General features: G+C 42.3%; 1 protein-coding gene across 1 annotated transcript in view; it reads left to right on the top strand.

Annotated features, from left to right (window-relative positions):
• Nucleotides 1-26,915, top strand: part of zfpm1 (zinc finger protein, FOG family member 1) — an 83,572-nt gene that overhangs the window by 13,253 nt on the left and 43,404 nt on the right. Inside the window, exon 2 of the mRNA XM_035419130.1 lies at nucleotides 25,380-25,523. Coding sequence (XP_035275021.1) covers nucleotides 25,380-25,523 — 144 coding nt within the window. The remainder of the gene's footprint in view (nucleotides 1-25,379; nucleotides 25,524-26,915) is intronic.

Below are 26,915 nucleotides of genomic sequence, written 5' to 3'. Positions count from 1 at the left end.
AATACAGAGAATCTCTTTGTTAAAGCACGCACACACATGCACACACACACACACACGTGTACACACAAGCACCAACATCCTTCATGCAAGTGTAGTCATATGACTAGGAGATTTAATAAGAGAAAAATAAAACACACACACACACACACACATCCTACACAAAAAAAATAAAACACACACACACAGTTTGATCCAATACAATAGATAAAGGAAGCTCTTTATCACTTTAGTTTTGTTTCTGCTTTGTCAGTTAAAGAAACAGATTCTTTTCACTGCAAAAAACAGAAGACTTTTTGATTATCTTTCTGGAGAACATACTGTTTATATCTTTATATCTTTAGGCATGTCAGTCCATAGCCATCTTTTGAGAATGCAGAGATATGAAAATGGCCTCCATATTAGATTACAGCAATAACAGACTCTGCTACCTTGACATTAAGAAATGAAGGGGGGGGGAGGTGAAGACACCACTGTGATACCACAGTGACCACAGGAAGTTGTGTGGTGCGTGGGTAGCCCTATCAACATGCAGATGAGTGCCAATATGACTGACGTTTCCGGGGCAACTTACAGGGCTGATCTCTCTGGCGCGATAACCACACCAAAGCCCGCCATCCCCGGAGAACAGACTCCCAAAATTCTCTGGGCTTTTGACATCCCTCGTCTCACCCTTCTCTGCACGCGTCTGTATCGCTAGTTGGTCCAGCGAAGGGCAAAAATACACAAAAAATGCATTTTGTTAATACAGAATGGTTATGTGTGAATAGGCTACAGTTAAGCAATGGCAGTGTTATGCAAAAAGACAAGTAACCCATATTGCATATGAGACACAATTTTGAAAATGCACATTCGAAATGTGGATATTTTTTAAGTACTACCCATGCCTCGGTGTGCATGTCTTGATGCGTGTCTGTGTGCATGTGTGCGCATGTGTGGGTATTGAATGTGTGTCTTATAGAGGGAGTGCTGTTGCGCAGAAAGGAGTGAAAAACAGAGTGAGGGACAGAGAGAAAGTTAGTTGAGGGAAATGTTTAGCCTGTGTGGAACCTTCTTTTTTCTTTTAATTTATTTGCTGCACATGTTTACCGCTGTCTTGTGCTCGCTCTCTGTCAAGTTTAGATACCCTTTGTCTTTCCCCAAATTCTCCTGGAACATCTCAGTATGCTGTCAAACCTTGGAAATTATTCATGTTAACAGGCTACTAAAAGCCATGCAGAAGGTTAATTTGACACCAGAACTCGGGGCTTCGTTTTAAGGGCAGTGGTCCCTTTCTGTTTGGCTGCAAAGAACTGGGAGTGGAAGGGGGAAAAAATGAAACTGCGATAAAAAGCTGAGATAAGAGACTGACTGTGTTGTGTAGGAGTTGATATCAATGTTATCTATCTCTCTTTTTCTCTCTCCTGGCCCTTCTGTTGTTTTTACTCTTATCTTGCTCCACCAAAATGCCAGGAACAAAAAGAACGAAAGAATGAAATTACCGCTCCCGATTATTCACGTCTTTGCCGATAAAATGTTGACACAAAATTAAAAAAGAATATGAAGATGTTATTTTTTTTCTCTTTTAGTGATTGTTTTTCGGTTGAGCGTCTGCGTGGTGAGTGCGTCAGCTGTCTGAGCCCCGCTTCCTCTCTCTCTCTCTCTCTCTCTCTCTCTCTCTCTCTGCGCTGGAGAACCTCGTTTAACCCTTTCTTCTCCCTCCCTCCCTCTTGCTGTGCTGAAGAACCTCGTTTAACCCTTTTCTCTTCGACCCCGCCCTTTCCTGGCATTGACCCCCCTGCCACTAACCACTCCCCGCCCCCTGCCTCCACCCACTTCTCCCTAATGATCCACGCAGTGCTTTCAGTGTGGATCTCTGGCTGGTTCAGATAAGCCTGACCTCAATCTGACACGAATAAAGAACCTAGGTGGACGGGAGGCTCTTGCCATAGACGTCAGCAACCCTGCGGTTGTTGTTGTTGTTGTTGTTGCTAAGATGTGGAGTACCCTCTCCAACCCCCATGAGAAGCACTAGGGGACCACTCAGTGGGCCTGACTTGCATCTTTAACTATGGTGACGACTGTAATATAATTTATTACTGCAGCCTGGAGACTTGTGTCTTCTAGTCTGGTTTCTCCTGTTGTCTCCTGTCTGGGGTCATGTGTATTCTTTGATGGTCTCACCAGTAAGCTAGGGTCTAATATTAGCCTATTAGCCTATTATATTAGCTTCTGATACTGTCCTGCTACTAGCCTGCATTTCTTTTGTGTAAAATGCTGAACGCATGGTTTCTGTTGATTTGTTTTTAAAGTGCTCCTTTTACCCTGGGTGACACAGTCCACTGTCATCAGTGCCATATTATTTTTTGAAAGGGCGATTAAAATACTTTAGCTGTGTATGAAGCACAGTAATGCATATTCCTCTTTCAAACTGTCTTCAAATTATTTTTGTTCAGAACCTGGACTCAGTGATGAGCTAATTTTTAGTCCTTAATGTACATGTTCTAGTACATAATAATTGGTACATAATTTCAAGCTCCCACTGAAATTCTTTGTTACCCATACTAACTACATTATCCGTCCATCCATCTGTGGATGGGTGCTGAAGCCTATCCCAGCGTGCATTGGGTGAGAGGCAGGAATACACCCTGGACATGCCAACACCATCTGTCACAGGGCACTAATTACATTATTATTATTATTATATCAATAATAATAATAATAATAATAATAATAATAATAATAACAACAATGAATTATTATTATTATTATTATTATTATTATTATTATTATTATTATCCTTTAGTTACCCACTAACTACCAGCTGTTTGACAACTTATTGACACAATGTGGTCATACTATGTATACATATTTTTCAAATTTTTATTGTAATACAAGACAGTGCAAATATGATCATTTGCTATTACACCCTTGTTTGCAATTGTGCCCACACCCACGACTGCTTTAAGTAGTTTTTAGAGCGCCCCTTATAGTTTGTAATTGTGGTGTTTCAGCGGCTCTCTGGAGATGCTGTCAGATTCATTAGCTTTCTTTGACTAAAGTGCTTCTGTGGTTTCTAACACCGTGTATCACTTTATCTCCCCCCTCTCTCCATCGCTCTTCCTCGCTTTCACTTTTTCTCTTTCTGTCCATCTCTCTCTCTCTCCTCTCTCTCCCCCTCTCTTCTCTCTCTCTCTCTCTCTCTCTCTCTCTCTCTCTCTTCTCCCTCTTTCTCCACTGCGATGCAGATCGTTACCCTAGACTGCAGCCCTTTGTGCTGAGTTCAGGACTTGTGTTTCACACTTGACCCCCTTTCCAGCTGCAGGTCACCTGATGCCTCTGCCCTAACCCTTCCCCCCCGCACCACCACCCCCATCAGACAGCTCGCGTTTCACTCTCATTGTGCCCTCAGTCCTTTCGTGTGTTTATGCACCAAGAACTGATTTCAGTATGGCAATAGGAGAGGGGGTGGCGCCGCCCTTGTGGAAAATTGAGGGATGTGCTTACTGTTTCTGTGCAAATCATGTTTTTTTTTTGGTGGGAACTGCTTGGAAAACTGCTAAGAGCCCCCCCCCCATTATTACTTTAGGAATGCAAATACTCTCTGTTTTTTCCCAGGTATCTCTACTTTGTCCCACTCTCCATCTTTCCCTTTTTCCTTCTCTTTCTCTCATGTTCTCAGTCTGTTTTGCCCTCTTGCTTCTCCCCCACCCTCCTCTGCTCTCTCTATGTCTATCTCTCACTCTCTCTCTCTCTCTGTCTCTCTCTCTCTCGCCCTCTCTTTCCCCCTCTGCTTCTCTCTATCAGCAGCAGTCCTCTCTGAGTATTAGTATTAGTAGCAGTGTCCCCTGAAGTAAAACAATCTGTTGTAATCTATCAGTGTCTTATCGGGCCTATCTGAGAGCCGAGAATGGCCGGGGCCGACTGTGGCGCCGTTCTGCGCCGCTGATAAAGTTTCAGAGTTCAGCGATGATGAACGTTAAGGAGCTGCTCCCCTTCTGGACCCGCTGTAGACCTGTAACCCCGTAGCAAGGCCCCCGCCTCGAACCCGATGACCACCAGCACCACCAGACACCAGGGTGGGGTTTTTTTTTTAAATACAAAGGTTAGCCCTCACCTCCTCCCTCCCCCCCCCCCATTTCTCAGTCCCCCTCCTCTTTTCTCTTTGTCCATCTCTCTCTCTCTCTCTCTCTCTCTCTCTCTCTGCATTTCTCGCCATTTAAAATTCAAATTCAAGTTCAAGTTCAAGTTCAAATTCCAAGGTGCATTACTGGAAAGGCAGGCAGCAGCCTTACCTTGCCTGCAGCTACATTTAATGTACAGGAATGTGAGAAAAATGGAGGTGAATTTTATAAGATATAAAATACACGCAGGCACATGCACACACGCACACACTCACACAAACACACACACGCACACACACACACAGACACTGCATTGGCATAATGCTACTGAGTAGAAAAAATTATTTGAATAAATTACTGTGGAAAACTGACAGTACTAAAATTATTGCAGAATGCGGAAGGTTATTAAATCAGAAATAGTGATGACATCAACAATCATCGCTATTGTTTGCTAACCTCCTCCTCCCCACCCCCCCCCCCCCCCCCCCCCCCCCCCCCCGCTTGTATAGTGTACTGACTATGTGTTCCTCAGGCGCTTTGTGTGGCTGTGTTCTGTGCCCTCCTCATATCTGTCCTACATAAGCCATGTTTGTAAAGTGGAGGAGAGAGTTTTTTTACAGTAACCCCCCCACTTCCTTGTGAGTATTTATTACAATGGAACAAGGAACTGCATATCTGTGGCTCCCTCACCTGTCTCACCTCACACACATACTTTTTCCATCGTTGGCAGCCATAACTTTTTTTTTGTTAGCCTCCTTCTCAAAGGCCAGGCTGTGGTCACTGAGTCTGCACTCGTTCAGGATCTGTCTCTGCTTTCTATCTGACAGACTAGCCGATAGTTAGATAGTGTATTCTCTGTTTGAGGCCTGATAACAGATCGCTTTATTTGGGAGATTTGGCTTCTATTTTTTTTTGCAGTATTTCAAGAACAGGCTCGACATTTTTCTGGACTGAACTCTCATACTTTCAAGACCTTGTACTCCAGATTGTCTGTTGGGATTATTTTAAAATTCATTTATTTTATATAAAAGCTATTATGCTCTTTGCATCATTTATCTAAGTAATTCTACTCTATTTGCATTTCTCAAGTCTTTCCTGTACACCACCATGCCAGTTGTGTGCAAGATTTTTGTTTGAGTTTTTTTTTTCTCAAAAATAAATGTTAGCACTGTTTGTTAGACAAAGGGTCTTCAACCCTTGTCCTGAAGCAGTGGGGGGAGTGGTGTGGGCTGTGCTGGTTTTTTGTTTTACTCAGCAGATAACCTTTTAAAGTGTAATATCGCAAATATGTCATTGGAAGGTTTTTAACTGAACATTCTAATGCTGACATAACAATCACTACTGGTAATTGATAGAAACCTGACTGAGAATTTTGAAAAAAACATTCTGAAAAACCGACTCTTCAAAGTGTTAATTGATCAATTAACGCATGGTGACATAGGTGAAGGAAAGCAGAGAGTGTTACAGATAGCGGTGGGGTCACGGTGCAGACTGTAAGTGCCACGGCAGGGAATCAACTCCCCAGCTGCGTGGAGGGGGGGTCATATATAGGTGAGAATCAACTGTACTCTAAGACTAGCTGATGGAGTGGGCCCCATATACTTTCATCCAGTCTTTTAAAAGCATATAAAACCCTCAGTAGGTGTATTCTTTTTTATTTTTCTTGTTCTCACTCTGTATCACAGAGAATAGTATTGGTGGTATTAGCAGTTCAGAGTAGCTGTATCTGATGAAGAGCCTTGTCATTGGACAGCCTCTGTCATGGTGCTGTAGGTGTGTGAGTGTGTTTGTGATTGTGTATATGTTTGATGGGATGCTGTGTGTGTATATGTGCTTGTGCTTGTGCTTGTGCTTGTGCGTGTGTGTGCGTGCACTTGTGTGTGTGTGTGTGTGTGTGTGGTATCATTGGTTTGGCTTCCTGTCTTATCCCCTCCTCATCCCTCTGTCCCTCCATCTCTCAGGACAGGGTATTTTTGTCACCCCCTTGTATCTTTCCAGTCCACAGCGGCCGCAGTGGCGACACTAACGGCCCGCCATCCGCGTCCTGCCGATGGCAGAACCCTCGATAAGGGCCGCTCGTCTCAAAATGACGCAGGGCAAACGCTGATGATCGGACCTAACATTATTTCCTCGACGGATGCTTTCGGCAGGATGTGTGTCAATGTTCTTTTTTGAAATATTTTTTTTAACTTACTGAGATATGAGTGAAATACTTTCGATAAAGAAGCTGCTCTTTGTAATTATTCATATTGTTGATATTGATAGAATTAATTGGATAGCGCTGGAAATGAGCGTAATTAGTGCTAAGCTCTGACTGTTATGGTCCAGTGCACAGCATTATTGTTTTACATAATCTGTCTATGTACCAGTCCCTGTGTTATAAGCTCTAAATGAATAAACAAAGACATAACCTGTCGGCAAATGCTCAAATTTCTGTTGAATGTTCATGGGCATTTTGTTAGTTTTTTGGGTTTTGAACACAAGCTGTATGTGCACCGTTTGTTCTTAAGAAAGTATAAGGGTGGGGGGGGAAACAGTAAAATTTCAAATAACTTTGGAATATTAGGACTGTTATGACTATTCTGATCTAATGGATGATGACCGTGACGGGGGTGAGATGCGAGGCGATGTGTTTTAATCGCTGCTGGCTCCTGAAGGCAGTTTCTGCACCCCACGAGCTTCGCTCTAAAAGAGTCATTTGTCAATAATCGGCCGTGTCAGCCTCGTTAAGACATTTGATAATGCTGAAGTTCTTGGGGCCCGGCCGCAGATATCTAAATGAAAACGACAGGCGAGCGAGTGGAAGCTGATCCGGGCTCTCGATAACTCCATTAAGCACTTTGGAAGTATTTTAGCTGAATTAACACAAAGCAAAAATAGATAAATAAATAATGAAAGGAGACTGGAACATCAGCTGTCAGTGAAGTGATACGCACTTTTAAAAATCATTCGGGAGGCAGAGAGATAAAAGATTACCCTTTCTTTCGGTCTCTGTTCTGCCTCCGCAGCCGTCACAGAGGTTAATTCGCTTACTCGCGCAGTGGTGCGGACCCCGCGCTGGCGCTAATCCCGGGCCGCTCCTGTGTGTGCGCGCGCGTGTGTGTGTGTATGTGCATGGGGTTGTGCCTGTGTGTCTGTATCGGTCTGTATGGACCTATATGAAGTATACGGAGGTAGTGGAAGTAGCGGTTGGTGCTGTAGGCTGACTGGCTCTGTGCTTTGCACACCATGCTCAAAATACACTCAAGACACTTTCCCAGCTAGCCTTACAACAGAGCGTAACAGAGCGTGTGGGAGTGTTTGAGGAGGTAAGGCCAACTCAGATCTAAATGCCGTCAGCTAATGGGACGGCTTTTCAAAAGAAACTCTGCTCAGAGTGAACTATCAAGTTTTTGAAATCTGCTGTGGTCTTTGAGATTCAACACATCAAATGATTCATTCAGAGTTTAGAGGCACGCTCATCCGCACAACCAAATTGGTTTCCATGGAAGCAGTCATTTAATTTGTTAGCTGTTGTGTTAAAGTGGACTATGTACTAGCCTTTGCTAAGTAATGAAAAACTCACCATTCTTGGCTGGTCTACTGTTGCAGTTTTGAGCTGGGTTGTACTCTGGAGATTTGTAAGACTGTATACTTCCTGTTGGCCTTCAGGTAAAAGTACAGAGCTCCCTGACAGGCATGACTCAGACGTAAATAGGTGATGTAAGCTTGTTCAGGAAGCACCACCTGGAATAGGAGAGTCCGAGTTGATCCAAAATAAATGTCCAAAGAAATAGTGCAAAGTGTTCTAAATAGCCTTATCCCTGTGGCTATGTGTGCTTTGCTATAAAAAAAAAACAAAACAAACAAAAAAAGAAGCAGATTAATACATTAAAAAAAATACTTTATAACTCTTAGGTACCAGTAAGATCCCTAAGAATGTTCAACTAAATGTGTTACTAACTAGATAATAAAAACGTTTCATTTTGTTCTGAATATTGATGAAGATTGATATTATTTTAATATTATTCAATATTATTCATATTATTTCAAGTATTCTGCTGGAATTCTACTGACATCTAAAGAGTTAAAGCATTTGAAATATATACCTGACCCAGATACTCTGAGCTATAACATTGCACTGTCCTACCTATGACTTCTGTATTGCAAAGCCCTGTTCCTTAACCATTACATCACTTTAACTCTCACACTCTTCACACAACAGTGACCTTTCTGCACATGGGCAGAATTTGCATGCCCCCCCCCTCTTTTTATGCAAATGAGTGTGCAGCTTGGAGCAGCCCGCTCTACCTGTCATTCACCTGATCTGATCAAGGTCTGATCTGATCAGAATTGATCTAAGATCAGTTACCGTTTAGCCAATTAAAAGTAACACTGGGACATGGACAGGAGACACCTGGTCCTGGATCAGCACTAGTGGACACTTTATGAATTTGGGCTGTTATTAAGGATATGTTTAGTCTGTTAGCTCATAATAGATAAGGTATGACTACAGACAGGGGAAACCTGATCCTAGATCCGCCCTCCTGAGATGCTTTATGAATGTGGGCCCAGGTCGATGGTCTAAGCACGGCTGTTGTGCTTTTGCTGGGACAGGCGGGAGATGGACAGGTGAGATGCAGGGCAGCTGCTACTCCCCCCCATTCCCCACTCAAGGGCAGACTGCATCTCCATGGTTATCAGGGTATGAACACTCTGGTGTGCTGTCTGAAATGGTGATCCCTGTACAACCCACACAGTGCACACAGGGATGGGAAGCATTTTAAATACATGCGTTTAAAATGTGGCTTTTCATATTTCATATATTTGACTTTTTATTCAATATGTAATCTTTTTGTGTGGTTTATACCTTTGTTCAACCTGCAAGGTGACCTATGTCTCTGCCATTATGAGTGTAGTGAATAGGTTTATACATTTATACATCTTTGAGTTTTGTATTTTGCAACAAAATACATGACCAAGTGTACATCTTTCTTAATAACTCTTAATATCTCTACCATTACTCTTGGCCAACGAGTCACCAGATACTTGACGCACTCATGTTACAATTTTCTGAGACAATAACTTTTTACCATATAATGTTTCCCATTGTGTAGGGTTGTCCTGTAATATTTAAATACAACCTCCTTCTGGTTTTAGAACACCCCCCCCCCCCCCCCCCAACTTTATGAGAGGCTTGTACGATCATCTGTCACATGAGGCGAGAGGGAGCGGCGGGGGATGGAGTTTGCTCAGTTCAGTGTGGTATTTTAGGTTTGGAGAAGGGATTAGTCAAGACTCTAATGTGATGTCTGCTGTGTTTCTGTGGGGACTAGTTTCTGTGTCACACTGGCTCACTACACCATCAGCGTAATAAGGCTCCTTCTCACAAGGGACTCTTGTGGTTAAGTGAAAAATCTGGGACTCCATACTGACCCCACAACCCCACCCCTCTCTCAAACCTTGCATCAGCGATGTGTGGCTCTGTTACTGTGGTGACTGGCAGCTCTTTTTCAGGTTCAGGTGATAATGTAATTGGGATCAAAGCATGTACTGGTGGAAAGCACATGATTTCCAAACACAAAATGAAAATGGTAGAAAAAACCCTGTGAATTTCAAATCTGAATCGTCCCAGATCTGCACAGTTTAAAACAAAACTACTGTCAAAATAAAAATTTATTTTTTCACAATTTCACTGAACGTTCCTTGGGATATGGGATGGGGGATGGATGGTGGGTGGAGGAGACGTTAATATACTCTTTCCTCTGAGTGCCTCTCAGTAAAAAGAGGCGTCTATCTCTCTCATCTTCCCCCTATTTTTCTGTTCCCTTTCAGCTAATCTTAAATTTCCATTCTTCACAGCAAAGCCAAGCCACGCCAAGCCTATTCACACGACTCTGTGACACCCCCTGCCCCCCTCTCGCACCCCCACCCCTACCCCTACCCTACATACCCCCCCTTTTTCTACCAAACAGCATTATTAATCATCTTTATCTGTTCCTCACATCTCTCTGCTATTTGCTGTTTAATCACTAAAATAATATTGGGGGGGATAAGGCCTTGTTGCCATGGAGACCCAATGGAAAGGTCAGGGTGAGTTTATCTTATCAGTGATAGTGCGTGGTTACTAATTACAGATAGGTACTACCAGCATTCTGTCCAATGGGCCTTGCCTTAAACACTATCAGCAATCCACACTGTGCCTGATATTAAAATTATCTCCAGTCAGCCACACAGAAATGCCTCTCTGGTACTGTTACCAGGGCCTAAATGTACCAGGGTCTGCCTTTAAGAGTACCCAGTTACCAGGGTTAAGAGTGCCTTTAAGAGTACAATGTCTCTGGCACTGTTACCAGTGTTTGCCTTTAGGAGTGCACTGTTACCAGGGTGGAGAGTGCACTGTTACCAGGGTGGAGAGTGCACTGTTACCAGGGTCTGCCTTTAAGAGTGCACTGTTACCAGGGTTGACAGTGCACTGTTACCTGGGGTAAGAGTGTCTTTAAGAGTACAGTGTCATAGGTGATGCACTGGCTTGGCTTGCCTTTAATAGTGGAATGCTCTGTATTTAGGCCCAGCCAGTCCACTTTGTGTGTGTGTGTGTGTGTGTGTGTTCATGGGGATGAATGTGTATGTGTGTGTGTGTGCTCATGTGAATGAGTGTGTGTATGTTCATGGAAAGGTGTGTGTGTGTGTGTGTTTGTGTACTCGTGAATGAGTTTGTGTGTTCATGTGAATATGTGTGTGTGTGTGTTTGTGTATTCATGTGAATGAGTTTGTGTGTTCATGTGAGTATGTGTGTGTGTGTGTGTGTGTGTGTGTTTGTGGAAATGAGTGTGTTCATATGTTTGTAACTGTGTTTTTCCTTGCCCTTCTCCATTTATCACCATTGACATTTGGTGCAACTTCCTGGTCTCATCCTCATCTGAAAAGAGCACATTTTTCCCATCAGGAAGATCCCGGGATGTGGGGGAGAGGTTGCGCGATGCCTGCTTTGGCAGCAGCGAGACGCGGAGATGTGAGCGCATTTTCCCGCTCTGCGTTTCTTGCGTCTCTGCGGAGATGGATGTTATCTGCGCTGGTGGTGTTGGTGGGGGCAGCGGTGCCCTTCCTCTTTTCCCCACACATGGCAGCCATGCAGCGGGTTATATTTAACAAGTCCCCCCCACCTTCCTATCTCTCCCACATCCCCCCCCCCCTACATGCTCCTCACAGCTATCTGAACCGCACGCCCAGCATCTTTTCATTCTTTATTTTGGACCATGTGACATGAGCGATAGATAAGATTCAAGCTGTTATCCACTCCTCACCCCCTTCTCTCATGCTCTGGTTGGGGGGGCGTCACAGAAGATTCCAGAACACTTTTTGAAGGGGTGTGCGAGTCTGTGTGTGTGTATCTGTATGTTTGTGTGCTTCTGTGTATGTGCGTGTGTGTGTGTGTGTCTGTATGTTTGTGTGCTTCTGTGTGTGTGCGTGTGTGTGTGTTTGTGTTTACTCATTTGTGCATGTTTCTCCAGAGGGCAGAGACGAGAATTGGTCTGTCTAACACGCACAATTCAGGCTAAGCTGGTGACACTTGGCTTCTGTTAATATGCATCAGCAACCTGCACTGCAGTAGCATTCTAAAATTCAAAAGCCTGCTTGCTACCTCCGGCTTTGCATGAACATCCAGGAATCCTGAGGTCACACAATACTGTCTCCATAATCTGAAGGTGACCACAGTCCTGAGTAGGTTGACCATTGCTTTCCCAGCCTCATGTCACTTTGAGCACGGTCATTCACACTGCATCTGTGGAGCACCCAGTGAACGCATTCTGAGATGGCCTTAGATACTTTTTTTCAGGAAACCAGGAATGTTTCCTGTCTACCCATCAAGATGAGTTTAGAGATTATATGTACCGACAACTATTAAGCCGCACTAAGGTATTGACATCTGCTGAGTGAATATAAATGTGTATCTTAACTCCAATTGAAATGCTTAATTTGTGCAGTTGTCACCACTGGCAGTCAGAACCGATTACAGCGCTATGTAGGTCAGGGATCCCAGTCCTAGAGAGCTGCAGGTTTTCTGTGGGTTTCAGTACTCTAGTTTCCATTGGCTGCTGGTGGAAAGGAAACCAGAAAACCATGGATGGATTTAGCTGTAGTATGGATGGAACTGTCAGGGTGTTACCTTGCTGAAAATAAGGCTAAGGTGGTGACTTTGCATCACAGTGACTGCGGTAGGTCTGGCTTTACTGTCCCGGTCATCTTGATGCGTTGTCTCCCTATATTTATCTACATTTACAATGTGCATTGCTGTAAAGTCTTCCAAGAGACCACCACAGAGATGTAGGCTATAACAAAATAAAACACATGGCAATTTTAAATTGGAACAATTAAATATTTATTGAATGGTTACACACTAAAAGTGCCAGAATTGGGGGGTGGGGGGGATATAGCCTATACTAAAGGATCAACACATTGCACACATTTTTGTTACTCAAAACTTGGGGTACAATGTTTAACCTTTTAACTTAATGAATCTACACTAGTACCAGTGTAATGTATTTAATTTATTTTTATACATTCTTGCACCATCCTTTTTGTCACTGGTGTTTTTGTCACTGGGTTGTTTCCGAGGTCCTTCTTGGAACTGACATCAGACTGGGGGGATCCCCTCAAAACTGACGGACCAGGGAGTCACTAAGATGTAAATTCATTCTAAACTAAAAATTACTCTGACGTTACATCATGCGGTTGGGAATACAAACCGGATGTGTGCAAATAATTTGAAAACAGGACATTCTGGTCAAAAACACAACTCTACTTGTACCTTGTAACAGCATAACAGATTTTCTGAATTTAATTTCTCAGTCAATCTGCACATATAGGCAAAAACGGTGTAAGAAACGCTTACGTGGACCGCCTAAGACAAAAATCTTGGCTGTAGTATGGATGGAGTTAGCAGTAGTGTGGATGGAGTTAACTGTAGAGCGGATGGAGTTGGATGGAATATGGATGGACTTGGATGGAGAGTGGATGGAGTTGGCTGTTGTGTGGATGGAGTTGCCTGGAGAGCGGATGGAGTTGGCTGTTGTGTGGATAGAGTTGGATGGAGTGTGTATGGAGTTGGATGGAGAGTGGATGGAGTTGGCTGTTGAGTGGATGGAGTTGGCTGGAGAGCGGATGGAGTTGGCTGTTGCGTGGATAGAGTTGAATGGAGTGTGTATGGAGTGTGGATGGAGTTAGATGGAGTGGTGATAGAGTTGGATGGAGTGTGGATGGAGTTGGATGGAGTGCTGATGGAGTGTGTATGGAGTGTGGATGGAGTTGGACTGAGTGGTGATGGAGTTTGCTTTACTAGCTGTGAATGATGGAGGATGTTCAAATTTGGGGTTGGGGTGAGTGATGCTAACATGATTAGACTGAGAACAGCATCGGCCCCCGTGTTCAAACTTTCCTGCTGTTTAAGGGTATACCTTATAATCACTTGGCAGACACTCTTGTCCAGAGCAAAGTACATTAGTGGAGAACATCAAACCAAAACATATGTACATATAATTATATTATGGATGTATAGTTAAGTTGTATGAATTACAGGAGCCTACTCAACAGACATGGTAGGAAATGGAATATACTGAAAATATATTAAAATAAATTGCAATATCAAAGTATAGCAACTCATCACGATATATTAGCAAATTTAAAATGACGTTAACTTTCAGATATCACAGTTATGTATTTTAAATACACTGCTGTGAAATGTATGTAACACATTTTCAAGTCCCCATATTTGTGTTGTTACAGTGTATTCTATCTTGCTATGGGTCAGTAGCACAAAAGAAATGTACATGAGCTATTCATAATGCAAGAGATACATAATGGAACCATGCAGTGAAATGGACACACGCACACACACACACACACACACACACACACACACACATATACATGCATGCCAAACACTTGATATTCCCACTGGAACCAGTCAGGTATATTAGGCTGAAAGGGTGAGCCCATTACTTTCCATAAGAGAGTGCCACAGCAAATAAGGAATGTAGAATTTAAAGTAAAAAGGAAGATAGAACTGTAGATAGTAAAACATAATTTATTGTAGTGTAAACATTTTAATGTCAGTAAAACTGGTCGATGTAAGAGAGAACGCCTATGAATCATTTTTCAGGGGTCTGGGGTGTGTGGACTTTTAATGGTCTTTAGTGTGCAGATTGTGACTATTTTGGTCAAGGAAAGGAAACTGCACCTGTTACCTCAGAGACAAGGTGACACCCTCACCTCCGTCAGACGAGAGGGAGGATGAAAAATAGAGCTCAGTAGCCGAGCGCTTTTGGGAGAAGGAGGGGGGGCGCAGGACAGGATGGGACGGGAGCGTTGACCTCTGCCTCTCTCTGTATCGCACAGCTCTGTCTCTGCAGTCAAAACACAGCCACTGTGGGGGGTACAGCGCTCTCAGTGCATCCTGTGTGTTCCTCTACAAGTGTGTGTGTGTGAGATAGAGAGGGAGAAAAAGAGTGTTTATTTGTCTGTGTGTGTGTGTGTGGGCATGTGAGAGTGTATGTGTGAGTGAGAGCAAGTGTGTATGTGAGTGTACGTGTGAGTGCGCGTGTATGGGAGAATGTGTGTGTGTGTGCGTGTGCTTGTGTGTGTGTGGGTGTGTGCATGTGTGTGGGTGGATTGTAGGAGGGGCTGGAGATCCTCTGTTGCTGGGGTTTCTCTGAGCCTCAGGGTCAGTGCTGGATAAGAGTGAAGTGAAGGCCGTGGAGCTCCTGCTGTCTGAGCGCTGAAAATCTCCTGCCTTTTTTCAGCATGTTTCGTTCTGTCTTTCCCTCTCTCACACATGAACAAAACATGAATTAGAAGTGATGTTTCTATTAACAGTGTAAAAAGGAGCCACTGCCTCCAGTTGCAGGGTGGGACATTTTAGGCTGCAGCACCAGATCATCTTGCGATTTCCTGAAAGCTGTAAGGTTAAATTGTATCCTCGTTGCAGATAGCAGCTATCAGGGGTAAGAACTGCAGTGAAAAACAGGATGAATTTGGACGTCTAAACCCATGTTTATCAGACGTTGCATTTCCCCCCCAATTGATAATCTCTCTCTTGGCTTGGGGGGTGGTGGGAGGGACGTTAGTCAGGGAGTACAAATCCTGTTTGTTGTTGAAGAGTAACAGTGTCACAAAGAGGGGTATATAGCTCCTTTCTTCAGGAGTGTGGTAGTGAGGCAGCACAATCAGAGAGCTTGGCCAATAATGACATCACAACCTTGTGTGACCTGTCTATGACCTGTAATGTTGATCTCAGGGTGAAGTCTCCTTGCAGACAGCAGCTTTTCGAGCTGTAGGTTTGCCAACAGTCCCTTTTTGGCTGGGATATCACATATTTCAGCCAAAAATGCTTTGACACCCTCTGTCTTGTGCTTTGTAGAATTACACACCTAATTTGAAGAATAATTTCTGGTTAAAATTTGGTAGGTAATTCTACAAAAGAGTTTTGTACAGGACTAAGGGTGTCCAGAAATGTAACTGATTGGACGAAGAACTAATATTAAATAGTATTATAAACATGGTTTGCACAGCCAACAGTATTATTAGTACCTCAGCATACTCCCCTCAACAGAAGTGAACCCAGACACCTTTATGTGCCTCTTTGTGTTATGCTTCTTATTGTCAAGGGAATGTTGGGGCATCGTCTCCTTCTCTCCCATCTCACATGGACTGATGGGAAGAGGGACATTTGTACTTTGGTCTGGCTGTGCTACCCAACAGAAAGCCTTAATCAGTATGCACTTGCTGATTTTCACTGATGGCTGGTGGTTTATTTCTGTTGAGGATGCAGGATACATCATGTTCACTGTTTGACTGTGTGAGTGTGTGTGGGTATGACTGTGTGTGTGTGAGTGTGTGGGCGCGTGTGTATTTGTGTGTGTTTGAGTGCGTAAGACATGCTTGTGTGTGCATGTGTGTGTGTACGTACATGTGAATGCCGGCACTAAACACACCTGACTAATCAGAAACATCTTTGAAGCCATTTGTCCCAAACATTATGGTGAAAGGCGGGACTATGCATGAAATGTGCTGTAATTTCTACATGGAGAAACCAAAGTCTATAAACATACATTTGTGTGAGTGTGTGTGACTGTGGTTGTGTGTTGGTGGTGTGTGTGTGTGTGTACGTGTTTGTGTGGCACGCGAGCGTGTGTGTACTTGTGTGAGTGCGTGTGTGTGTGTGCGCATGTGGGTTTGTGTGTGCGTGTATGGTTATATGTGTGTGTGTGTGTGTGTGTGTGTTTCTGTGTGTGTGTGCATGACTGTGTCTGTGTGTGAGAGAGAGAGAGCTCTGCTCAGTGTCCTTGCTGGTCGTAAGGGAGAGACAGGGAGGGATGGAGCAGATGTAAGGACGGTGGGAAAGTTGAAATCTGCTGCTGTTTTATATCTGCTATCAGGGGCAGCTTATCTGCAGCCTGACTCTGCTCTGCATGCCTGTCTTCCACAGGCCAGCGTCTCGCTACGGCTGCCTGGCAACTTCACTCTGTTTTCCCCTCCTGTTATTCCCTCTGTTCTGTCCCCTCACCAGGCACAGGAACCAGGGAGGGGGGGGGGAGAAGGGGGGATGGAAGAAGTGAGAAAGAGGGGTTAAGACGGAAAGGGAGACCGAGAGAGAGGGAAGGAGGGAGGGAGAGAGAGGCACACACAGATGGAAGACTGTGCTCTCCTGTAATCAGTGTGGGATTGTGTTGCGACCTTGACGAAAATGCCCATCTTTCATGAGGGAAGTGTTTGATATAGTGCCAGGAGGAACGGTGAAAGAGAAGGGAACAGCAGATGGGGAAGGGAGCAGGGGTGACAATAAAAAATTGGGGTAACTGTTAAAAGGCTAAGAAAACAGTGTGCGGGGAACAATATTATACCAGACTGAGCTATCACACTAAACCACTCTAAACCAGACTGGAGCTATCACACTGAAGAAAACCCTGATCAAACTGGAGCAAGGACACTGAACCAAACTACATCAGACTGGAACTATCGCACTGAACCAATTATTTACCAGATTAGAGCCATCACACTGAGCTAAACTTGATCAGACAAGAGCTATCACACTAAACCAAAATAGACCAGGCTGGACCCATCACAGTGAACCAGGCTAGATCAGACTGAGCTGTCAGATTGAACCAGGGATGCCACAATGTGGACAATCTAGAGCCAATACCAATAACCAATATTTGTCAGCTATATTGGCCACTTTTCACATTATAGCAACCAGGTTTTCACATTCTTGGAAGAAATAGATTAGCACAGATATCAACTTATAAAGGAAAAATGTAACAAATTTTATATGTAGAAGAAAATATGTCACTCGTGTCAAACTTTCATGACATGCTAAGACTAACAAGAACAGGTCTTTTTTAATGGCAGGAACAACAATGTATAATTGCTCCAACAGTCTCCACTAATGGCAAAAAAGAATCACCCTGTTACCAGGGAATCACACCATCAGTGTCCTGTTATAGTGTAATTAATGTGCAGTAGCTAGTTAGCTTGCAGACATTACTGGTGTGACACCAGACAATTTGATATTACATTTAAACAGGATGCTATGCAGTAACATCTTACGTACTTGAAGATTAGACTGGAGCAACAGGGATGTACTTTGGAATGGACCCCATGCGCGTGCGTGAATGGAAGGATAGAAAAGAAAAGCTTTGTGAATATTTCATAGCCTGAACAATTATTACGGACGAGACGCACAAGTTCACTGCTGCTTCACAATGACGCTACTTGTATGTGTAAATAAACTGCCTATAAATACACTACCTATGTTAGTAAGTTAGTAATGCAGGCCACATTTTCATTTTACCTTTTGACATATTGATCATCCAATTTCATATTTTATAGTTTCAATACCAATCTAGTTTTAGAATGGGGGCAGCCTACCCACCAGCAGACCCCAGTCTCCTACAACAAACACTGGGGCTTAATTGTGTTGTGAGCAGTTAAATGCCCAATCTATTGAAGTTTTACAGATTGGGAATTTATTATGAAGCAGAGAGTTTGACCTGATAGAGCTCCAGCATAGCATTTCATGCCAGTTTGGCTAGTAAAAATAAATAAAATAAATAATAAATAACATTATTTCATAAGTAAAATAAATAAATAATACATAAAATAATTTTAGATGACTGTAGTTGAGCAAAACATTTTTTGTGTTTTTATTGTTTTGTAGATAAAGCAAATAATCGTGCAAGGTACAATAAGGAGGTGAAAAAGGGAAAAACAGGTCAAAGAAGCATCCAACAGAACTATAATATAGTATATATGATATAATGTAATATAATATAATATGTTTTGTCAGCACCTGCTTAAATAAAAAATTATGAAGTATATACATATATATTTGTTTATTAAATATTACAAATGACAATCAAATGACAATACAAAATATGCAATGCATATACATTTACAATGAGCAAGACATTTTCACTTAATTTCCAGCATCATCAGTAAATCAAATACCTAGCCTCTTGTGCATATATGCTGCATCATCATATCGGCCCGTCATGTTGTCCACAACCTTAGCATTGGCTAAATATCGATAAGATTGTTTTAAGCTATTATCTGGTGAAACTGATATCCCCTGATGTTACCGTGCTTCCTGAGACTGAACCACATTAAACCAGACTGGAGCTATCACTGAACCAAAATGGACCGGACTTTAACTGACACTGAACTAACCTGGACCAGACGGAAGCTATCGCAGTGAACTGAACCGCACCAGAACGGGTTTGGGATCTTGCATGTAGTCTATGTGTCATGGTAGACCTAGCAATCAGTTTACTATCAGCCTTGTGCACTGCTATGCCAGCTATGTACACCCAAGGCTATCTTAAGGAAACCAGCGAGTGTAAGGGACGGAATGAGAGGAAACCAGAGAACAAGTGAGAAAGAAAGGTAGTGAAAGAGTGGTGGAGTGAACTAAAGGAAATACAGCAAGGGGAAGACTGAGAGAAGGTGAGTGGGCAAAGGAGAGAGGGGGAGAGAGAGAGAGAGAGAGAGAGAGAGAGAGAGAGACCAGGTTGGACTTGGACTAATACTCTATGTTCAGAGGTGGGGGGGGGGGCGGGGGCAGAGGCACATTTATTTTGGCCGCAGCAGTGACTTTTCCCCATGTGATGGAGGGTGATATCTACAGGATTAGTGTTGAAGTGGTTTGTTGATCTTTGCTTGCTAGGGTAGCTCCCGACGGGCGTGAAAAATACCCCCACACCGGGGCCGTTAATCACCGTGGCGATCCTGGACGGCTTGTTGCCACGGCACTATCGCAACTCCCCTCCCCTCGCACTTGCCATCTCAGGACACATGGAGCGAGTGATCTTCTTTGGGGGGGGGGGGGGGGGGTTCTTGCACCATCCTGTCTTTCTCTCTCTCTCTCTCTCTTTCTTTCTCTCCCTCCTTTCCTTCGCATTACCATCTCCCCCAGTCTGTTATCTTACTCCTGCTCATTAAGGAGTTAATTTTCTCTGGCCTATCTCTGATTAATATAGTCAACCTAAATCACTGTGAATTCTTTACATTTCTCCCTCCTTATCAAAAGGAGAAAAAGGAAAAAGGGGGATATTTAATCGTTTAAGTTCTTCCTGGGGAACTGCCTTTTTTTCCCTCTTCCCAGCAATGTAAGAAAAAAAATCCAGCCGCAGCTCAGCTCCGTAATTCAGTTTTTAAAGCAGGGGAGAGAGGAGGGGGGAAAAAAAAGACTTGATGAAATTCCGCTATCAGCGCCGAACCAATATGCAAAATATCTCGCTGGAAATCAAATAGCTATTATGTTTTCATTTCCACGTCGGCGTATTTGCTTAATGAAGAGGAGACAGATCAGACCGGCAGAGAGTCTGCAGCGGCCGATAACCGGGAACAGCTCGCAGCTATCCTCACCAAGTGACACAGCCAGTCACATCACTTTTAGAGAGAGAGAGAGAGAGGGGGAGAGGAAGAGAGAGAGAGAAGGATGGGGAGAGAGAAAGGAGTGAAAAAACCAGGGAGAAGGAGAGGGCAAAAAAGAAGAGGGAAATATCTCTCCAACTCCATCTTGACCTCTTCAAATTTGGTGTGTGGTGTGCTAAGCCTGTTTTCACTTTTACATTGAGGCCAGTTTGCTGTGAACACTGTTTTTTGTGCGGTAGACGATTTGTCTTTATTTTCCTTTTTTAAAATTCATATTTCAGGTGTGCGTAGGTGGATAGTTTGTGCATTGATTGAAATGAAAAGATTATAGGATGGCCATTGCCATTTTCAGAAAAAAAAAAGGTCTGAACTAGGCTTGTTTCATATAGTCAGTACCGTATGCCCCAAACGGTTGTACTTTTTGCCTATCAGCCCTGGTCTCCTTACCCATTGAGTCTCCCCTACAGTCCTGTACTCTATGGTCAAATTCCTATCAGTTGACTTTTAGTGTGCTTGACCCCTCCAAACTATAATTTCATTCAGGTTGGTAGAATTTCAGTGTGTATGACATTTCTGCACTCTATGGTGTTCTTCCCATCTGGAATTTCAGTTTTCTGGACACCATTGCACTGTATGGATTTTAATTTAATTGAACACAACAACAAATATTGCAATAGACTAACAAGATATATAGTCAACTCTTACATTTCTTCCATTATTGATTTTTCTTAATGTCAGGAGGCTTTTGTTAGCAACAGGAGTTTCCTGTGCTGTGCTAGTTTAAGGCAAGGTATAGACTCATGAATATTCCTTAAGACAAAAGGGAAACAGTACTATCAATGCAAAGAATACAGAGTAGACTATTTGATAGATCTGTAGATCTGCAGTAATTTCTGTCGCAGGAGTGTTGCACTCTATGGTTTCATTACAGTTGGTGGAATTTGAACATATTGGGCTGCCACACTCTATGGTTTCCTTATGTTGGTATTACATAGTATCTTCCAGTCAGTTTTGTATGTCAGATGTGCACATTTTTGAAAGGGAAAGACTTTTTTTATTCTGAAGGAGACACTGAAGCCCCTCTGTGATTCTGCCTCTCTCAGGAGCCTGTGAAGCTCTCCTACACCTGCAGTAACACTGATCTTTTTTTTGATTGGTAATTCTTTAACGTTTCCTAACACGGCTGGTTATTAGTTTGAGGGCCTGTGCGTCTCTTTGTTTAATCACGCAGGTTTGATGTGGATAGACGCAGAGCTAATAAATCTTTATCTTAGTCGTCTTCATCAGCACAGCTCAGCTCTCTGCTACGTGTGGGGAGAGGCGGTTTGCAGACAGTCACTGTTTTTTTGTCTCCCATATTAAAAAAAATAAAAAATAAAACTGTCATTAGTTAGTAGTTTTGTGTGAGTACATTTGAGTGCATGTGTGTGAGAAAGAGGCACAGGAGTGTGAGTACTGCTGTGTGCGTGTGTATGTACATGCGTCTGAGTACTCCAAGAATGTTGAATAATCCTAAAACGCAGACGAAGTCTGCCCACAGTCATCTTTGGCTTCGTATTTAAGTTTAAATTTAAGTATTACCTTTTAAATCACAAAGGTAAGCATTCAGTATGACTGCTGTTGTGGGTTTCCCCCCCGGGATTAATATATTGACCTTTTGTAAAGCGTTGCATTCATGCACATCATGGTTGGGTCACTGGTTATTCAAATTAGCCAAAGGATTATTAGGCTACTGGAAACCAGTCCGGCTGGTTAAGATCCATAAATCAAAGTTAAAAATACAGCACAATGTGGTTAGATTGAATAGGGACAGAATGTGAGAAAAGGATGGCGGGAGATGTGCGATAAAAGGTAGAGAGGCAGACCGAAAGCCGACACTGAGCATCAGCAGCACAGACCAGAAGGACGGTGCTTCTCTATCATTCGGCACAGTCCAGAAGCATTTATATGCAGCTTTGTTATTGAGGAGAAGCATAACAGATCAGTAGCTACTAGGGCATGATAGGAGAGGTTGAGCGAACTCTCGGCGTTACACCTGGTCACAAGTTTCACTGCTTGAGAAGAGATATCTATAAAGACGCAACTGTTTCTTTACATTTTTTTTCTGTTGCTTATAAGCCTTGTTAATCATTACCAATTTTTGGGACTGTAGTTAGGATCCCAGATGCGTGCGCCTTTATCCAATTTCGGTACTTTCCAGGTTTTATCACATTTCTTCGTCTTTAATGTTATTTGCTTACCGGGACGATTGCTTGCAGCTCTGACGGTATTAGCGGTTGTCCTGTATTGTATAGTTTATTGTCTTGTGTAATTCGTACATGCGCAAAGCTATTTTTCATTGCCCGCGCAGTTGATTTCTGTTGTTTTGACGTCTTGAAAGGTTTTTCTTAGTGGCGTTTTTTTTTGGAATTAACAACCCTACACTCATGATGCCGGGAATTCGTCCATCTCTTCTTATATGTAACCTGTAAAGTCAGGATTGAACTGACAGCATTGTGCTCGTGCACACACTAACGAATTTCCTGGGGTGAAACAGAATTATTCTTCGTTGGCCAAAGAGGGACATATTTTTTCCGCGCCATTTGATGTTGGGGACCAGTTATGTAGGCCTAGCGATTGATTCATTAAACGGGAGCACTAATGGGAGAGAAAATCATAATTCAAACTTACATTTTAAACATGAAATATAATTGGAATTTTAAACAGAGGTCCCTTTGTACAGTTATGATTAAAGGAAAATTAATTGTATGAAAATGTCTTCACAGATACTGCAAATTAGATCTACCAAACCTCGCTCTCCATAATTCTAAAAATATTTCTGAACGGGATCTGTATTTTTCCCTTTCTCCTTTTTATTAAGTTCCAAATCAAACTGTGTTAATTTTATCTGAAATTACAGTGAACCATGCAGGCGTGGAAGTCGAAATTAGCCTAAAGATGTTTCATTTACAAAGACAGAAACACTTTGTCAGGCGGCAATTGTTTCGAAGCATTATCTCCGCCTCGTTTTTAATTGCTTTGGAAGTGAAATTAACAGAATTAGAAAAATTGCCTTTCCTCTTTCTACAAAGCTCTTTATTCACGCGTATTGTTGTGTGCTTTGTATAGATTACAGGCCTCTTTGTTCTGGGAGTGTAAATATATACGCCTCCAGTCACGGCATTAACTTGGAACAATCCCTCCTCATTCATCACAACTTAATGAAAATTAATTTACAAAACTGGAGAAAAATGCTATTTTCTCCTGTGTTCGTTTTCCCTCAGATTTTATACACTATAGAACCTGGTTCTTTGTTTTATTTTATGTAATAATTCTACATATTGCTTTGTTTTTTGCGACCAGATTAACGCAATTCTGTCTTTTCCTATTCTTAACATTTCCTAAGTAGGCTACCTAGGGTAGTGTCCGTACCTCAAGTGTGCCGCATGTTTGACTCGCGCAGCTAAGAACATGAAAAACTCCAGCGCTTTCGTCTATGCCTACGTATCGGCGTCGTAGGGGCATGTAGTGTTTGTGTCTACTGTCAAAACAGTGAAATCTTAGTTGAACAGGATATGGTACAATCAAAAGATTTAGTCTCGCCTCTTCTTTTGTGTTCACTTCATCTTTAAGCGTTCTTTTACTTCCATACGTTTTACTTGAGAATTAGCTATATCCCAGTTTTTAACCGGAACTGGTGTACAGTTGCGTTGGGGCCTGGGCGGTTTAGATAACATTACGAACGGTACATTTATTTATGACATAACATTACCCTACCTCTTTAGTCTACTGTGCTGTTTATTACATTTGATCTTTCTTTATATTGGGAAATAGATGCTGATTTTTCAAAATTTGAAAATAAACCTTATCAGCATCTATTTCCTTATACGAGGAAATTAAAATAAGTTATTGAATGGATTAAATTTTGAAAAGGAAAAAAAAAAAAGAAAATTAATGCAATTACTGTAATTGGTTTCTGTATTTTAAGCTTTACATCAAAGCATTTCTGTGTCGTGATTTGCTCATTTAATCATGACGATTAAGAAATTTAAACCATAGTTCCCCAGTTATGTAAATGTACAAAAGACGAACTACAATATAATGAATGGTTTAATATGAATTTATTAATAATAAAATGATGGGGAAATAACATAAACACTTAGTCCTGTAGCTTGTGATTTACAGAGCCTATGAATATGTATGAAACCTGTAAACTGCTTATATATTTTGCTTATATGGCAGCTATAATACCTTATTTGAACTCATTCTATGGCCTGTGTTTAGTTCCTGAAAGATTTCGATCTCATTAAATCTAAATAGTGTTCCGAAAAGGGAATAAACATTATGTACTTATGTATTTTTTCCAGATTTGCTGTCATAATGCATGCATACAGTGAGAGTCACTATACAAAACCCATTATTTAAATTTATTAGCCTAATATTCTCTTCTCTGACATACTGTTTGATGCTTCATAATAAATGTGTTTTTGCAAAAATGGTATTCTGTATGTTGTTCCAATTTCTTAATGTATTTTTCATACCGTGTATTACTGTATTCTCAGTTTATGCTGTGATTTGTGCTTACTTTGTACAGTGTTTCATTCTCAATTTGCACTGATTTTGCTTATTTTACACATTTTGTTTTTTGTGCAATTTACACTAATTCATACTTAGTTTGCACTACGTTTTATAACAATTGACACTGATTCATTTTTATTTTACTCTGTGTTTTGTATGCAATTTACACTGATTCATACTAATTTTGCACTGTATTTTGTATGCAGTTTACACTACTTCATACTTATTTTACGCTGTGTTTTGTACACAATTTACACTGATTCATACTTAGTTTACACTACATTTTATAACAATTGACACTGATTCCTGTGTTTTGTATGCAATTTACGCTGGTGCATGCTTTGTTTTCACTGTGCTTTACATTCAATTGGCACTGTTATTTACACTTCTTTTACAATTTTTAATGCGAAGTTTGCTCTGTGAAAGCTTGGTTAACTCTTCTTTTGTACAGATTTACTGAAGTCTGAGCAGTCTCTTTACCCAGTATCACAGAATGAGTATGTGGACAAGTGTGGACCGGGTCACAAAAAACACAGTGGAATGCTCAGTTAAATCATATCTGAAGTGCATTTTGCTGCAGTGCAGTTCACCCTGTTGAACATGCACAAACCAAAGTTCACTTGGTTATCCTTCAATATCCTGCAGTTTTTCTGCCTCACCAGCAGTGGTGGCGTGGACCTCTGAATTCTCTCGCTTCAGCACGGCTTGGCACTGCGCACTCCCCTGAAACTGCGCATTAGGTATTTTTTGCGAAGTGACCTGGTTGCCAGATGACCTGTTTTGAAGCCATTCTCCTCTATGTGACATCTGCAGGTTCCCTCGGAGACCTGGAGGAAGGTGAGGACAACCTGCCCGATGACCTCAGCCTATCGGGGGACGAGGGCGGAGCTTCAGACCAGGATGATTCGGCTGAGTGTGACACCTCCAGCCCAGGGTTTATGCCACCATACACTGAAGGTGAGATAGCATCTCAAAGTCTCTGAGGTTTAACACACTCATTGTCCCACAGGTTGACAGAGATGCATACACACACACACACTCAGACACAAACATGATCCACACTGACCTGGTCATCTGACCCCAAGTTTGTGCAAAGGCAGCATAGCTCCAATTGCACAACACAGCACAACACTGTTGGCTGTTTTACATGTTTTTTTATATTAGTGGATGTTGAGTTATTGTTGAAAGCATGAGTTCAAGAAGAACCAGGTGTACAGGTAGCTTTCAAATTTAATTATATAACTCCACTCAGATCTGTTAAAATGAAATTTAAAGGTTAAAAGTAGATACATCCAAACGACTATTCCATCTTTTAAAATAATTTATGTCATAAAGAAACGTCCTTGTTTTTAATGTAGCCTCTAACAGTGCATAGACATCTATATATTTACCAGACCACACAGTAGCTCATGTTATCTTTGGTTTATTTGAAAGTTTGACCAAAGCAAATTTTATCTTTGTTTAACTCAGGAGTGAGCTAATGTCGGGGAGTTTACAATGCCATTTAGCTTTGTTTTTGTTGTGTTTTTTAATATTTAAACTGCAGCCATTGCACAGTATGCTTTCTTTCCTCTAGAGCAATTGCTTATATAATTTCTGCCTCAATCCAACCTATTAGCCACTCCCCCTTGTTTTAAAAGCGCTGGTCATTGAAATGGCTGGTGTGGGAACCGCTTGGTTAAGGCACATGTTTTTAAGAGGAAATAAGAAGCTTGTTTAACCCCCACCCCCTACCCCTAGGATCTCAACCTCAATTAATGACTTGTACCACCCACCCCCCAGCCTCCTCAGCCCCGGCCTGCTCCCCTTTCTCATCCCAATCTGTCTCCAAGCTTGGCCAGGTCCGTGGGCTTTCAGTCGTTTCTGTGGAGTTATTTCAGATTTCTGTTTTTCTTTTTTAATCTTGAAAATTCCAGCTCTTGTGAAATTTGGGGCTGGGGTGATAAGCGTCTGTTCGTTGGCTGGGGTTGATAAACGCATGGAAATTCTGTCAGGTGCTAATCGGGACCAGATTAGAGATTAGCCTCCTGTGTGTGTGTGTGTGTGTGTGTGTGTGTGTGTGAGTGTGAGTGCATGTGTGTGTGCGTATGTGAAAGAGAGTAGGACACTGAGTGAGAGTGTGTATTTTCGTAGCACTCTGTGCAAGCGTGTGTTTGTAATAATGTAATTCTCTGTGCACCTGTGTGCTTCTGCGCAAATATGTATGTGTGTGTGTGTGTGTGTGTGTGTGTGTGTGTCTGCGTGAGAAAGAGAGAGGGACATTGAGTGAGTGTTTGTTTCTGTAGCGCTGTGTGTGAGTGCGTTGTAATAGTGCGATTCTCTGCTTGCGTGCTTCGGTGCAAGTATGTG

Source organism: Anguilla anguilla, chromosome 5 (assembly GCF_013347855.1).
Source record: "Anguilla anguilla isolate fAngAng1 chromosome 5, fAngAng1.pri, whole genome shotgun sequence".
NCBI classification, from domain to species: Eukaryota; Metazoa; Chordata; class Actinopteri; order Anguilliformes; family Anguillidae; genus Anguilla; species Anguilla anguilla.
The sequence above is the reverse complement of the archived record's forward strand: the minus strand, read 5'-3'. Positions and strand labels throughout refer to the sequence as shown.